Genomic DNA, 16,297 nt, shown 5'->3' with positions numbered 1-16,297 from the left:
CTAATTATATATTTATTATATGAAGAGTGCTATACATACAAGTCATTTTTGTTTATAAGTCTTACAAGTTGGGCCTAACACGCGCGTTACTGAATCATCTTCGCGTGTTTCATCTTTGTTTCCTTTTTTACGAAAAAGAAGAAGAAGAGACACAGAAAAAGAAGAAGAAAAAGAAGAAGAGGAAGAGGAAGCACGGAGAAAGAAGAAGAAAAAGAGAAAAAAAATGTGAAAACGGTGTGAATATAAATGACTTGTATGGAAAAGCGTTCTCTCTTTGCCTTCGATCTCCTTCTGTTTTTTTCGATTTTCATGGTTTCTGAAATCAAGTTTTGAAATTGTTTTGATGATGATGGAACTTCAGAAATACACCCGAATGATTACAAAAATACACCCAAATGATTACAGAAATACATCCAAAAGATTACAGAAATACCCCTAAACAGTTACAACAAAGGATTACAGAAATACACCCAAAGGATTTAAGAAATACACCCAATATAGGGGGAGACAGTATATTTCTTTTTGAAATCTTTTAATGTTTTGCTGGTTAAGGATGAGGCACATGACAGAGACAATTTAAAAAAAAATTTAGAAGAATAGTAAAATAGTACCTTGAATAATGTTTCTTCGTTTTTTCTGGTGATTTTGATGAAGGAGAAAGAGAAAACGAAAAGAGGAGAAGAAATTTCAATAAAAAAAAGAGGGAGGAAGAGGTGGTGTTGATGACGATGATAACGAGAGAGAAAAATTACGAAAAAAGAAGAAAAAGAGACACGGAGGAAGAAGAAGAAGAGGAAGAGGAAGAGGAAGAGGAAGCACGGAAAAAGAAGAAGAAAAAGAGGCACAAAAAAATGTGAAACGGCGTGAATATAAATTAATTGTATAACTTGTATTGAAAATCACTTGTATGTGAAGAATTACTCTTATTATATATAATACTATTTCATTATTCTCATGATAATTAAAGAATATGAAAAAATTTGTACAATAAAAAATTAGCTCAAAATCACTTGACAAATCCTTCAAAAAAGCTTTCTGAAGATAACGTGAAGGATTTGTCAAGTGATTTGCATGTAACAACTTGATACCATAAGTATAGATTATTATGAACTTTTAGTCTAGTTAAACTTCCCTGACATCTTTCTTTTTTCTTTCTCTTGAGAGCATATTAATAGTGTTAAATAGAAAACAATCACAAATGCAAACCTCAAGGTTCAATAAACAATGTAACAAAAAGAATAATTCCTCTGCCTTTAAGAAAAGGAGAATAACGGAAGTAGATTATGCTAGATATGTGTATTTGCAACCTTTATAGAGTTATGGCTGTCCAATGTAGTGAGAATACTCTATAGGTATCAAAGAGTTCAATTGATCTTTCGGAGATCGCATATACATGACCATTTTTTGAATTTTATTTTTTCATACCTTAGCAATATCTATTATATTTTAGGAAATACCATTTTTTTCATACCTTCGCAACCTTAATATATTGGATTTTAACTGAAGAAGCGGCGGGGGATGGTTGGGTGCGGTAAGGGTTCGGTGGAAAGGGTTGCCGTCGGAGAATACAAAAAAGAATTGGGGATAATTTTAATTAAGGATTAGAATATTAGATGGTTACAGTTAAAATCAAAATGAATAGGATTTTTGAAATTTTTTTTTTACCAAAGATAGGAATTCGCAACCTCTTAATTGAGTATAAGGAGACTATGTCGTTTGAGTTATTACTCATTGGCGAATAGGATTTTTGAAATTAGGATAAAAAAAAGTGGATTGATTTTTGTCTTTTATTTATATTGAGTCAAATAAATAGTGTATTATAAACATTGTAAAATATCCTATTGACGCTATAGAGATTTATCTTAATAACTTAATAGATCCTATATATACTTTTGTGATTTTAATCTTTATTAATTAATTAATTATTAGTCATACCAAAAAAAATTTTGATTATTGTAATTTGAAAAAGAGTAGTAGTACTAGGGAGTTAATGGCCTAAGCGTACAATGTGTACAATAGGCTAAATCTTTGGTCCATGAATAAAATGAACATCACCCATAAATCCAGAATAAACATCCGGGATACAAGGAATAATAAACATCTCATGTCATAAAATCACTCATCCCAAAAACTTAAATTGATTTTGGAGTTCACCAAGAATCGAAGCGTAACCTGACAGGACAATGTAACACTAATGGTCATATCTCTAATATTTCTTAAACCTCTATTGTACAAATTGTACGTTTAGACCATTGACTCCCTATACTTTCTCTTTGAAAAACAGTTTATTTCCTTTGCTTTTTTTTTTCACTCGAAAGTTACTAATCAATTTATTTTACTACATCTTATCTAAGCTAATGCTTCAAGCTATGGCCACTTTTTAAATGATTGTGCACGTCTAACCAAAGAAGATGTAACAAGTGTAATATCAGGACAAAAATCAATAATATTTACTAAAAAAGGACAGCAAAAACACATTGTTCTCTTAATATATTATCAATATAAATGATTGATCAAATATTTTTAACAATTTAAGATATATGAAAAATATACTAAATCTATGTATCAAATCAGAACTAAATTTAAAATCAGTTATAATTGAGATAAAGAGTTGATTCACTAATAAAAGATTGTTTTTCTTAAACTATTAAAGAAAATCAGTATTCTATAAAAATTACATAGCAATAGAATAAATCGAACCAATTACTTTTGTTACCTTTCTATGGAATTCACCTCTTCTTCTTTGCAAATTACTCTCGTTGAAGACACGGCCATCCCACAAGAGTTTTATTTCAGTGATTGCTTCTCCATCATCTTCAATTGCACAAAAAAATTGATTCAAATTATCGAACGCTCAAATTCAACTTCTGAAATTCACTTTTATAATTGAAAGCAGTATAATTGTTTTCATCCAAAAAGCAACATTTTTCTTTAAATCATCTATTTTCTTTTCATTGTCATTGTCATCATAATTTTTTGTTATAGAAAAATTCTTCAGTAACTTTAAACTCACTAAAAGATAATTTTTTAGAAATTGCATTTTTCATATGAAATAATTTTAACTCTTTAATTTCTAATTTTATGGGTGAAAAAAATAATTCCTTCTCCAACAAGTTATTATCTTTGTTGTTCGTGTTTACTATGAAATTTGACATTTGAGGAATTCCTTCTCCAAGGATTGTATTACTTTTGGTAAGGAGTTCAAAATTCAGTTACTTTCAAAAAAAAAAAGTACAACAATGCTACACAAATATAATTGACCACAATATAATATAAAATAATACTATATATCTAACTTTTTTTTTTATAATACCGAAGGATTCACCATCAAATTTATAGTGAAAAAGTATTACTATTTAATATTTACTAGTAGATTTATAAATAAAAAAGAAAATAAATATATGAAAAGAATCATTAGTTAAAAATCATTTTGTTCATTTAATTTTATTGATTTAAAATTAAAATATTTTTATTCATTTTTAATTTTTTACATATAATTAATTTTGGACACTTATTTTAACTACTCAACACGAGAAATCTGTATTTATATTCATACGAGACAACTTTTATTTTTGAATAAATTATATGAATAAATAGAATGAGAATTAATATTAAGTAGATATCTTAAATTGAATTGTTATATAATTGTCTCCTTTGTAACTCAATATAAATCAAATTAATTAAATTTAATTTACACTAAATAAATTTAATTTATCCTAAAATAAATCAAGTTTCAATTTAGTTATCTTATCTTTAAAAAATTTGAATTAAATTATTTTATCTTATCTTTTAATTAGTTTGTTAGGATTCTATTTAAATACTTTTGGTGAAACAATTTACATAATTTTATTGTGTCATTCTTTTTTTTATACTCCTTTCAACCCTTCTCTTGGGACTTTAATACTTGGAATTTATAAAATTTCCTAATCCCCCAATAACTTCTTATAATACGTTTCCATGGAATTCCCCTCTTCTTCTTTGCAAATCACTCCCATTGAAGATCCATCCATACCACAACAGTTTGATTTCGATGATTGCTTCTCCATCATCTTCAATTGCACCAAAAAATTGATCCAAATTATTGAAAGCTCAAACCCAGCTCCTGAGATTCACTCTTCTTCTACGACAACTACAGCCATGGAAGCAATCTTGGTTCCTTCAGACATCCTATGTAGTGGTACTCCACTCACAGACCTCAGCAGAGAAGACACAATCTTGTTACATGAAATCTTTTCTTCACTATCTGTGTCCCCTGAGCTATTTGACCAAATTTTATCTAACATAGTCGAAACTGCAAGAAGGTGTGACTCCAACACACGGGAGATTGTTGTGAACCTTCATGTTACTTCGTACAATGTTGTTCAAGATTCTGATGAGCAAGATGATGATGCCGAATGCGCCATTTGTTTGGAGAAGTTTGACCATGGTAATGAAGATTCAAGCGTAGATATTGTTCGTACAAATTGCTCGCATGTTTTTCATAATCGCTGCTTACTCCCGTGGCTCCGATGCTGTGCCAACTGTGAGTCGCCACATTCTTGCCCATTGTGCCGCAGCATCCTATTTCCAACTTCAGAGATAGATGATGAATAGGTTCATCTTCTATTTTTGTGTTTAGTAGGGTTCTTTAATTTGTTTTAATTATGTCGCATTATTATCCTAATTGTTAAAAAAATTGTGAATAAATAGTAATTTTGAAAGTATAATTCTAATAGTTGTTTTGTTAAATCAGTCTGTAAATTAATTTTACACAAACAACTAATAAGAATTGATTAATTTGTCATGTTATTTTGAATTTGAGTAAACTACTATTTGTAACTATGAAAGTTAAAAACGCTGATATATTTATTCATAGGAAAAAAAAATACCATTTGTATCCATGAAACATAAACTTTTGCTAACAAAACTAGCTAAATCCAAAAAAATTATTTGAAATTTTCAAATTACCCCACCACCACCACTTACTCCACACCACCACTTTTCCAATCCCAAACCCACCACCGAAATTCTTCCTCACCACCATCCTAAACCCTAATTACCACCATCATTCAATTTAAAGTCACTACCACCTCATTTCCTTCGTCACTACCATCACCACCACCACTATACTTTCATTATCATCTTCTTCACATAAAGCAACAACAACAACAACAATAAAGAAAGCAAATTGTCTGAGACTACGGCACCACCACCGGCAAACACCAAGCTGTTCCCCCACACCCGATTTCCACTCTTCTTCCTCTCTCTCGCCCCTTCTTAGCTCTTCTGCGTAACTACCGCTGCGACACTCAACAGTCGCTGGCGCCGTCAAGTCCCACCCAACCTCCACTCGCCGCCGCCGCGTCATTTCCCCCTTTCTTTTCTCCTCCACCCTTTCCCTCTCTCTTTCTTCTTCTTCCTCTTGCCTCACCTCCGTAATCCCAAGACCACCGTCGCCTTCTGTTTTTGCCGCCTTTTACAACCCTAGAGCCGCTACCGCTGCCTGATCGCTACCGTTGTCCCAACCCGTTCCAGCTAGCCCTCCATCTCTCGCTGACACAGAGCTCCAGCCCTTGTCGAGTCCGCGGTTCCACCCGTTCTTTCCCAGTCTACAAATCCAGAGACCATTGAACCTACATCACGCAACCATTCGAAAAAGTAGAAAAGAGAGAAGCAAAATATAGAAAGAAAGAGAGAGAGAGGAAGGAGTTGGCAGAGTTGACGGACTCTGACGGCGGCGACGTGCTCAGAAAATGGAAGGAGAGATAGAAAGAGAATGGGGTTAGGGTTAGTGGCGACGGTAGTGGTGGGAAAAAGATGATGCAAATGATGATAAGGGTAATTTGGAGTTTTTATGTGATTTTTTAGTGTTTGGATAATTTTGTTATATAGAACTCATGTTTTATGGATACAAATAGTAATTTCTTTTTTTATGGGTAGATATGTCAGCGTTTTCAACTTTCGTATATAAAAATAGTAGCTTATTCTCTGAATTTTATTAAACTTGAGTATTTTTGAAGATATTATCAATAGCCTTAGTGTCTTTTTGTACCTTTTTTTTTTCTAACATAACAATCCTTAATCAAAACAAGAATGTTAACTCAATTGGTCTCACTAATGGAACCAGAAAAATAAACTAACAAAAGATTTGTACATTTAAAAAAATAACATCCAAAATCTATATTGTTTCTCCAGATTTATTATAACTCAAAATCGTTAACCAGGGCATATATATGTATAAAGATATAAATTATTCTGACACGTTAAAAGCGAACTAAGCTTTAATATAGTTTCTGAGCATGTTGCTATTTTTTATATGCAAGCATCACTACTTCACCAGTGCACATAAATAATTATATTAGGGCAATTGATACAATTAACCTAAATAGAGAATAAAATTACTTAATTCTATTAAATCAAAAGCGTTACTTGAATCATCTATAATCACTTTTTTATGTAATTCGAATGAGTTCATTTCGAATTAGAAAAACGAATAGTAATTTAAATTAGATAAAGTAAAATTAGTAGAAGTTTTGTAATTTGAATAAATTCAATTTAAATTATGTATGGATGTAAATCTTACGTAGTTTGAATCAGCTTAGACATGGATATGGTGTTAAGGTAGTTTGAACTAGAAGGATTCAAATTATACATGCAAGGACAGCTCTAGTAATTTGAATGTGTCTGTTACAAATTTTTATAATACCCTTAACATTTTTTAAGTCATTTTTTAAAATTATTTTTTATGGTATAAAATATTTGTTTGGATAAAATATTTTTTTTTAAATTACTATGCGTGGAATAAAATATTTTTTTAGGAGTATTATAAAATTTTAGGAAACTCCGCCTATGTTACACTTGCGGTACATAGCCAGTCTCAAACCTGAATAAAGGATGAGGGTTGTGTTAGGTATTCGACAACCAACATAAAAATATAGTCGAATCCACATGCCATCACTATAAAATTTTAGGAGAATAAAATTACTTAATTCTACCAAATCAAAAACGTTACTTGAATCACCCATAATCACTTTTCTATTTAATTAGAATGAGCTCAATTCGAATTAGGAAAACCAATAGTAATTCAAATTAGATAAAGTCGAATTAGTAGAAGTTTTTGTAATTCGAAGTAATCCAATTCGAATTATGTATAGATGTAAGTCTCAGCTTGATTCAAATTAGATATGAATATGGTGTTAAGATAGTTTGAACCAGAGCGATTCGAATTATACATGCAAAAACAGCCCTAATAATTTAAATGCGTCTGTTACAAATTTTTATAGTACTCCTAATATTTTTTAAATCATTTTTTAAATTATTTTGCATGGTATAAAATATTTTTTTGGATAAAATATTTTTTTAAATTACTATGCTTGAAATAAAATATTTTTTTAGGAGTATTATAAAATTTTGTAATGTGACAGTGACGTAAGTAAATAGATGATAAAAATATATTTTTTAATTTTTATATTATTATTGACTATGTAAAGTATTTTATTTAAAATTTGAGTACATGTATGTATTTATCAAAATCATTGGACATTACAAATTTTTATAATATTTTTAATATTTTTTAAATTATTTTTTATGAAATAAAATATTTTTTTATAATATAATTTAAATAAATTTTAATTGAAAGACGAGATAGTGTCGAGAGGATGGTTAGTTTGGTGCCAGCCGCACATACCACTTATCTTATTAATACTTTAATAGTATCATATCCTTTTTTTTTTCTTTTCGTCAATCATAATATTCTGAAACTTTATTATTTGATGGTGTTATATTTAACAGGAAAAACTCCTGTATCTTGTTGTGATAAGTGATATAGATGTCCATTAGTGATATGGGCGACCGAAGATTTCAATAAAGAAATTTGAATACCAACTTTTAATAAAAATTGATTTTGAACAACTATAAATAAGGTTTCATAACTTTTGCGTACAATACATAATTACAAACAATAAAACAATAGCATTTCTTTTATACTATTCTCTCTTTTTTACTATTCTCTTTATTTCTTATATACTTTAATATTATTAAATATATTAATTATATCTATTATATTGATATAATAATTCTAGTGAATATTACTACTTGAGTTACCTAATTATATTTCCATATTTATATTTGTTATATCTTCCTTGTTTATTTAATTCTACAACACGTTATCAGCACGAGACTCTTATCAAATTTTTAAGAAGATTTAGGTAACAATTTTTCATTATGTCGAAATTCTCTCATCTTGAATTCAATACTCTTGATATATCTGGAAACAATTATTTATCATGGGTATTAGATGCTGAAATTCATCTTGATTCAATGGATCTTGGAGATACCATTAACGCTGAAAATAATGCATCCCAGAAGGATAAAGTCAAAGCCATGATTTTTCTTCGTCGTCATCTTGACGAAGGATTGAAAAATGAATATCTCATATTAAAAGATCCTGCAGATCTTTGGAAAGACCTTGAAGAAAAGTATAATCATCAGAAAATGGTGATACTTCCTCAAGCTCGATATGAATGGACGCACTTGCGTCTACAAGATTTTAAATCCATAAATGAATATAATTCTGCAATATTTCGAATCATCTCACGAATGAAATTATGTGGGGAAAAGATCACTGATCATTATATGTTGGAGAAAACTTTATCAACCTTCCATGCCTCGAATGTGCTCCTGCAGCAGCAGTATCGAGAAAAAGGGTTTAAAAAATATTCTGAGTTAATTTCTTGCCTTCTTGTTGCTGAACCCAACAATGAGTTGCTATTGAAAAATCATGAAGCGCGCCCAGTTGGCGCCGCCCCATTTCCTGAAGTAAATACGGCAAATTACCCCAGAAAAGGTAAATAGCAAGCTTTTAATAATAAGAAAAATTATGGAAGGAAAATGAATTATATTCAAAAGAGATGATCTCACTAGAAGTGGGATAAAGAAAGAAATATCGTGCAAAATAAATCAACAGAGGATAAGTGTTTCCGTTGTGGTGGAAAGAGCCATTGATTACGTACCTGCCGTACCCTAAGGCACCTAGTCGATCTTTACCAGGCATCTTTGAAAAAGGACGATAAGGGAAAAGAATCAAATTTCGTTTCAAATGATGCTGAAAATTCCACCACTCATTATGATGTATCTGATTTCATTGAGGATCCTGAAGGAAATATTGGTCATTTGATCAATGATTGAATAGTTTAAAATGTGGGATTGTTATGTATCCATGTAAATAAATAATGTAAAGAAATTATTATTAAGTTTTATTTTCTATGTATTTAAATTTCAAATGTGATGTATATAAATAATGAAATATTAATGTTTATGAATTTCGAAATCATTAAATATATCATGTTTTAAAAAAAATTTAGTATATGACATTATTTTTATGTGCAGTATTTCTTAGAAAAATAATTTCGATCAATTATTCAATTTAACTGTACATACTACTCATTTTATTATTATTTGTCTTTGAAGAGAATGGCAAGGATATATAATGAAGATGCATGCCTTGCGGATAGTACAAGTTCGCATACCATTCTCAAAAGTGATATATATTTTACCCATCTTGTGCCAAAAGAAGAATGTGTTAATACTATTATTGGCTCAGACAATGTGATTGAAGGCTCCGAAAGAGCTATAATTTTATTTTCCGGAGGAACAAAATTCATAATAAATAATGCACTGTTGTCTACCAAATCTCAAAGAAACTTGTTGAGCTTTAAAGATATTCACCGAAATGGATATTATATTGAGACTATGAATGAGAAAAATCATGAGTATTTATGTATCACAACTCATGATTTAAATAAAAAGGTAATATTAGAAAAGTTACCCTCACTTTCATCTGGGTTGTATTATACCAAGATTAGTGCAATTGAATCACATGCCACTGTAAACCAGAAGTTTACTAGCCCAAATTATTTCATAACTTGGCACGACCGATTGGGTCATCCGGAAACAACCATGATGAGGAGAATTATTGAAAACTCTCATGAACATTCACTAAAGAACCAGAAGATTCTTAAAACTAGTGAATTTTGTTGTGCTGCATGTTCTCAGGGAAAGTTAATATTAAGGCCATCACTAGTAAAGATTGGATTTGAGTCCCCTGAATTCCTAGAAAGGATTCAAGGTGATATATGTGGACATATTCATCCACTATGTGGATCTTTTAGATATTTTATGGTCCTAATAGACGCATCTTCGAGATGGTCATATATGTGCTTATTGTCTTCTCACAACCTGGCGTTTGCGAGATTACTGGCTCAAATTATTCGATTAAAAGCACAATTTCTAGAAAATCCAATCAAAGCAATTTGCCTTGATAATGCTAGTGAATTTACTTCACAAGCTTTTGATGCTTATTATATGGCTAATGGAATAAGTGTTGAACATCCAGTAGCTTATGTTCACACACAAAATGGATTAGCAGAATCACTTATTAAATGCCTCCAATTAATTGCTAGACCCTTACTTATGAGAACAAATCTCCTAACCTCGGTTTGAGGGCATGCTGTTTTACATGCCGCAGCACTTATTTGTTTGAGGCCAACGAGTTACCATCAGTTCTCTCCTATGCAATTAGCTTTTGGCCAGCAGCCAAATATCTCTCATTTAAGAATATTTGAGTGTGCGATATATGTTCCTATTGCACCACCTAATCTCACCAAAATGGGACCCCAAAGAAAATTGGAGATATATGTTGGATATGATTCTCCCTCTATAGTGAGGTATCTTGAGATACAAACTGAAGATGTGTTTAAAGCCCGGTTTACGGATTGTCATTTTGATGAATCAAAATTTCCAACATTAGGGGAAGAGAATAAGCTTCCTAAAAAGGAACTTAATTGGAATGCATCATCATTGATGCATTTAGATCCTTGATTAGGGCAATGTGAACAAGAAGTTCAAAAGATTATACATTTGCAAAGAATAGCAAATGAATTGCCTGGTGCATTTTCCGATACAAAGAGGATAACCAAGTCGTATATACCAGCAGAAAATTCCCCAATTCGAATTGATGTCCCAGTTGGACAAATTGCCACCAAATCAAATACACGCCAGAAGCGTGGTAGGCCTGTCGGTTCTAAAGACAAAAATATTCGAAAGAGAAAAGAGGTAAATAATATTCCTGTTAAAAAAGACATAGTAGAGACACCTATAGCTGTCCAAAATTCTGATATAGTGTTAATGCCAGAAGACGTTCAGGTACCTGAAAATTATGAAAATAACGAGATCTCGATAAATTATGTCTTTACAGGAAAGAAATGGGACCGAAATAAGACAATTGTCAATGAAATATTTGCATATAACGTGGCATTAAATATCATGAATGAAAGTAAGGATCTTGAGCCAAGATCAGTCGAAGAATGTCGACTAAGGAATGATTGGCCAAAATGGAAAGAAGCCATGAAGGCTGAGTTAGACTCACTTGCAAAGCGTGAAGTCTTTGGACCTGTAGTCCGTACACCAGAAGATGTAAAACCTGTTGGATACTGGTGGGTATTTGTGAGAAAACGGAATGAGAAAAATGAAGTTGTGCGCTATAAAGCCCGACTTGTGGCACAAGGTTTTTCACAAAGGCCTGGTATAGATTATGAAGAAACGTATTCCCCTGTAGTGGATGCGATAACATTGCGTTATTTGGTCAGTTATCTGCATATCATAAACTGCATATGCATTTAATGGATGTGGTAACAGCCTATTTATACGGCTCATTAGATCGGGATATCTATATAAAAGTCCTTGAAGGACTAAAGATATCTAAACCATCCAATGAATATTCGCAAGGGTTATACTCAGTCAAATTGCAAAGATCTTTATATGGTCTAAAGCAATCTGGACGAATGTGGTATAATCGTCTTATTGAGTATCTGGCCAAAAACGGTTTCAAGAATGATGATATATGCCCGTGTGTTTTCATAAAGAAAACAGCTTCTGGATTCATTATGATTGCTGTGTACATTGATGATTTAAATATCATTGGGACTCCTGAAGAGATTCCAACAATTATAAAAACTCTAAAAGAAGAGTTTGAGATGAAAGATCTTGGAAAGACTAAATTTTGTCTCGGCCTGCAGATCGAGCATACAAAAGACGGGATCTTTATTCATCAAACAACATACATAGAGAAGAGCTTTAAAATATTTTATATGGATAAGTCACATCCTTTGAGTACCCCAATGATCGTAAGATCTTTGGATGTGAAAAATGATCAATTCCGCCCTAAAAAAGAAAATGAAGATATCATTGGTCCTGAAGTACTATATCTTAGTGCCATTGGAGCGCTAATGTATCTTGCTAATAATACGCGACCTGATATATCATTTGCTGTGAATTTACTAGCAAGATATAGTTACTCTCCAACCGGAAGACATTGGAGTGGAATCAAACAAATCTTTCGATATCTTCATGGGACGGTTGATATGGGATTGTTTTATCCCTATGGATCCAAGTCACAATTAGTTGGCTATGCAGATGATGGATACTTGTCTGATCCACATAAAGGGATATCTCAAACAGGATACCTGTTTACATATGGTGGAACAGCTATATCATGGAGGTCCACAAAACAGACGATTGTTGCAACATCCTCTAATCATGCCAAAATATTGGCGATTCATGAAGCTAGTCGCGAGTGTTTTTGGCTGAGGAGTCCGATTCAATATATTCTGTCATCATGTGGACTGATTGATCATAAGATAGCTCCAACTGTCCTATTTGAAGATAATACAGCATGTATTGCTCAACTTAAGAGTGGATACATTAAAGGTGATAGAACGAAGCATATTTCTCCCAAATTCTTCTTCATTCATGATCTTCAAAATCAAGGGACAATTGATGTCCAACAGATCCGCTCAAGTGACAATCTGGCAGATTTATTTACAAAGTCACTCCCAAAATCCTCCTTTGAAAGATTGGTACATGAGATTGGGATGCGCCGATTTCGAGACATTAAATGATGTCGACAAGAGGGGGAGACTGTACTCTTTTTTCCTTGGTCAAGTTTTTTTTCTATTGGGTTTATATTGACAAGGTTTTTAATGAGGCAGCCCCATCATTAAAGAATATTGTACTCTTTTTCCTTCACTAAAGTTTTTTTTTCCACCGAGTTTTTCTTTAGTAAGGTTTTAACGAGGCAATAATCCTAAATGGTCATCCAAGGGGGAGTGTTGTGATATGGATGCCCATTAATGATATGGGCGGCTGAAGATTTCAATAAAAAAATTTGAAGACCAACCTTTAACGAAGGTTGATTTTGAACAACTATAAATAAGGCTTCATAGCCTTTACGTACAACACACAATTACAAGCAATAAAACAATAGCATCTCTCTTATACTATTCTCTCTTTCTTACTATTCTCTTTATTTCTTATATACTTTAATATTATTAAATATATTAATTATATCTACTATATTAATATAATAATTCTAGTGAATATTACTCTTAAGTTACTTAATTATATTTTCATATTTATATTTGTTACATCTTTTTTATTTATTTAATTCTACAACATATCTCACCGTTGTAAATATTTTTGTGATTAACTTTTTGTCCTTTTTTGTAAAAGTATAAGAAAATATTTTATATTTATATCAATCAAATCAAATAAATGATTAAGTATTATGATACTCTTAATAATTATAAATCAAAATACATTAGACGAAAAATTAATATAAATTAAAATAAAATTAATTTATTTATTATAATTAAATTCAATAATTAAAATAATTAATAATATAAAATAAATGAAAGGTCATTTTTTAAAAAGCATTGCATTCTCTATTTATATTATATGTACACTAAAATTAGTTATTAAAGTCAGTTATCAGTATAAAATATATGCTGAAATATAAATACATATTAAAAATAAATTAAATCACACATATATTTATATATAAATATATTAATGATTGATTTTAATAATTGATTTTTGTGTATAAATAACATTTTTTATTATTTTATAACGCATTATCATTTGTGATTCATCTATATATCTATTCTATTTTTCTCACAATGTAATCCATTTATATACCTATTCTATTCTAGATATTTTTGTGATTAAGTTTTTGTCTTTATTTTTGTCCGAAAGTATAAAGAAATTTGTCTCAAAATAGAAAAAATGATAAAAATATCGTTATTCTTGTTGTTATCTATGACCAAATAAATTTTTCTATCTATACTTTATAGTATTTTTTTTTTTTATGAAATAAAAACTAAACTTTGTCAAAATGAACCATTCACATAAAGATGCTTAAAACGTTTTTTTAAATGTTTTTTATTAATTAAAATTTAACATATATAATCGATCAAACTGTGTTATTTTTGTTAAAATTAGACGAAACAAATTGATTTGATTGAAAAATCGATAAATCAAATATTGAATCGATCTAAATTAATATTCTTTTTTATAGAAAATGGTTATAATTCTCTCATTATAAAAAATGACTAAAATATTCTTATTATATATATTAATTTTGAAAATTCTAAATTCTAATTCAATGATAGCATAAAGAGAAGAGAAAGATTAGGATTTAGAATTTTTAAAATATATAATAGAAATATTTTTAGTCATTTTTTATAGGGGTATTATAGCAATTTTCTATAAAAAATTAAAATAGATCGATTTAAGATTTGATTTATCGATTTTTCGGTCAAATCAGTTTGGTTGGTCTAATTTTAATAAAAATAACACAGTTTAATCGATTATATAAATTAAATTTTAATTATTAAAAAATAGCGTCTTTATGTGAGTGTTTTTCTAGCGAAATATATGTAGAAAAATACATTTCTGTATATTTATTTCTTAATTTATGTATTATATATTGACTAATTTGTATTTAAGTTGAGATACAGACTTTATAGTATTTTTTTAAGTAAATTAACAACTTAATTCCTGAAAATTTTCGCATCACACAAATTTCTTTTTTTCTTTCCGCTCTCTTATTCTTGTGATATATATTCATGCGGCAGTATGATACTCATGTCCGATTCTTCTGCTGTTGTTGCTTTGCTTTGCTCTATCTTGCTTATTATTTCTTTAACTATAAATTCACGTTCTTCTTCTTCTTCAGCCGCAGTCTAAATTCAAATATCATTTGAAAATACAAATAAGAAATATTAATATATATTGTAAAAAATAAAAAATTAAAAAAAAAAAACTCATAACCTTTAAGGACAGTGAAAGTGCTTCAGCCAAATCATCATCGTCCAATGAACCCTGAAAAAATAATGTTTCAATATGGAAAACTTGAGAAAAACTTTAAAAAAATTAAATAGGTGGTTAGCTTTTGCATATATAAGTGTGTGTTGTAGTGTCTATATATACTCTATACTAAGATGGTTATCGTATCTTAAAAAAATATTATTAAGATTAAAATAATATTTATTTATTATATAATAATATTTTTTAGTTTAAAAAAATATTATTAAAATATAAAAAAATATAATTTTAATTTTAAAATTATTTATATAGTCACTATAATTATATGTACTATACACTCAACCATATATATAGGTTTCTAATTTTCTTCTTATGGTTCTGCTTCTAAAAATTAGTTTATTTCGTCAAATGTGAACTAATGAAAAATTAAAATTTAGCATATTCTGTTATACAAAACATTTTGCTAATGAATTTTAACATATTGCAATAGCATTTAAATAAACTAAAAACACTGACAAAATAAAATTTTAAAAAACTATTTAAACAAAAAGAAAAAGATTTTAATTTTAAAATAACAAAAACTCATCTAAAAAAAACTAGAAAGAAATTAACTTTATATTGTGGAAATACATACATTAACATTGGTACTCATTGAAGCCTCAATTGCAGCTCGAATCATATCTTCCTCAACATCATTATCAGATACATGCTGTGAGACACTGGGATCTGATGAATAATGGTCATTGTAATGATAATCACGAGCTTCACGTGACGAATTTTCGGTTTCATTTTGACTTGTAGAAACAGCATATTGTGGTGAATGTAAATTACTATCACTAGCACCATTAATCCCATTAGGTGAATCTCTAATAAGTTCTCTTCTCTTATAAATTCTATTAAGTAGTAGTGACGGTCTAAACATTCTAACAACAAAGAGCAACAGAGCCATCATCCAACTTAACCAACCTCGATTTCTGATTATTGGTGCTAGCATCAAGAATTGTCATTCACAAAAAAATAAAATATTAGATAAACATGAGAGTAATATTTTCAAATTTATTCTTTAAAATAACTATAAATTTTGAAACAAACTACTCCTTCAAAAGAAAAATTAGAGAGTAAAATATATATATTTTGTTCTTAAAATTTTTTAAAAGTT

The 16,297-nt window shown here is 29.8% G+C and overlaps 2 protein-coding genes across 2 annotated transcripts in view; one reads left to right on the top strand and one right to left on the bottom strand.

Annotated features, from left to right (window-relative positions):
• The first annotated feature begins 3,957 nt into the window (after nucleotides 1-3,957).
• LOC107473338 (RING-H2 finger protein ATL79-like) lies at nucleotides 3,958-4,593 on the top strand. Its single transcript, XM_016092883.1, has one exon. It carries the CDS (start codon nucleotides 3,958-3,960, stop codon nucleotides 4,591-4,593), a length of 636 nt encoding a protein of 211 aa, XP_015948369.1.
• Nucleotides 4,594-14,918: 10,325 nt separating this feature from the next.
• Nucleotides 14,919-16,297, bottom strand: part of LOC110278122 (plant UBX domain-containing protein 8-like) — a 3,280-nt gene continuing 1,901 nt past the window's right edge. Inside the window, exons 4-6 of the mRNA XM_052257727.1 lie at nucleotides 15,773-16,061; nucleotides 15,145-15,195; nucleotides 14,919-15,056 (exon numbers count right to left, since the gene is read on the bottom strand). Coding sequence (XP_052113687.1) covers nucleotides 14,919-15,056; nucleotides 15,145-15,195; nucleotides 15,773-16,061 — 478 coding nt within the window. The remainder of the gene's footprint in view (nucleotides 15,057-15,144; nucleotides 15,196-15,772; nucleotides 16,062-16,297) is intronic.

Source organism: Arachis duranensis, chromosome 2 (genome assembly GCF_000817695.3).
Source record: "Arachis duranensis cultivar V14167 chromosome 2, aradu.V14167.gnm2.J7QH, whole genome shotgun sequence".
In the NCBI taxonomy this organism is placed as follows: Eukaryota; Viridiplantae; Streptophyta; class Magnoliopsida; order Fabales; family Fabaceae; genus Arachis; species Arachis duranensis.
Note: the sequence above shows the minus strand (reverse complement) of the source record. Positions and strands in the feature narration are given on the sequence as shown.

Bases quoted from the DNA above. Each gene is read 5' to 3' on its own strand.
- LOC107473338 (XM_016092883.1), top strand. From the start codon at position 3,958: ATGGAATTCCCCTCTTCTTCTTTGCAAATCACTCCCATTGAAGATCCA.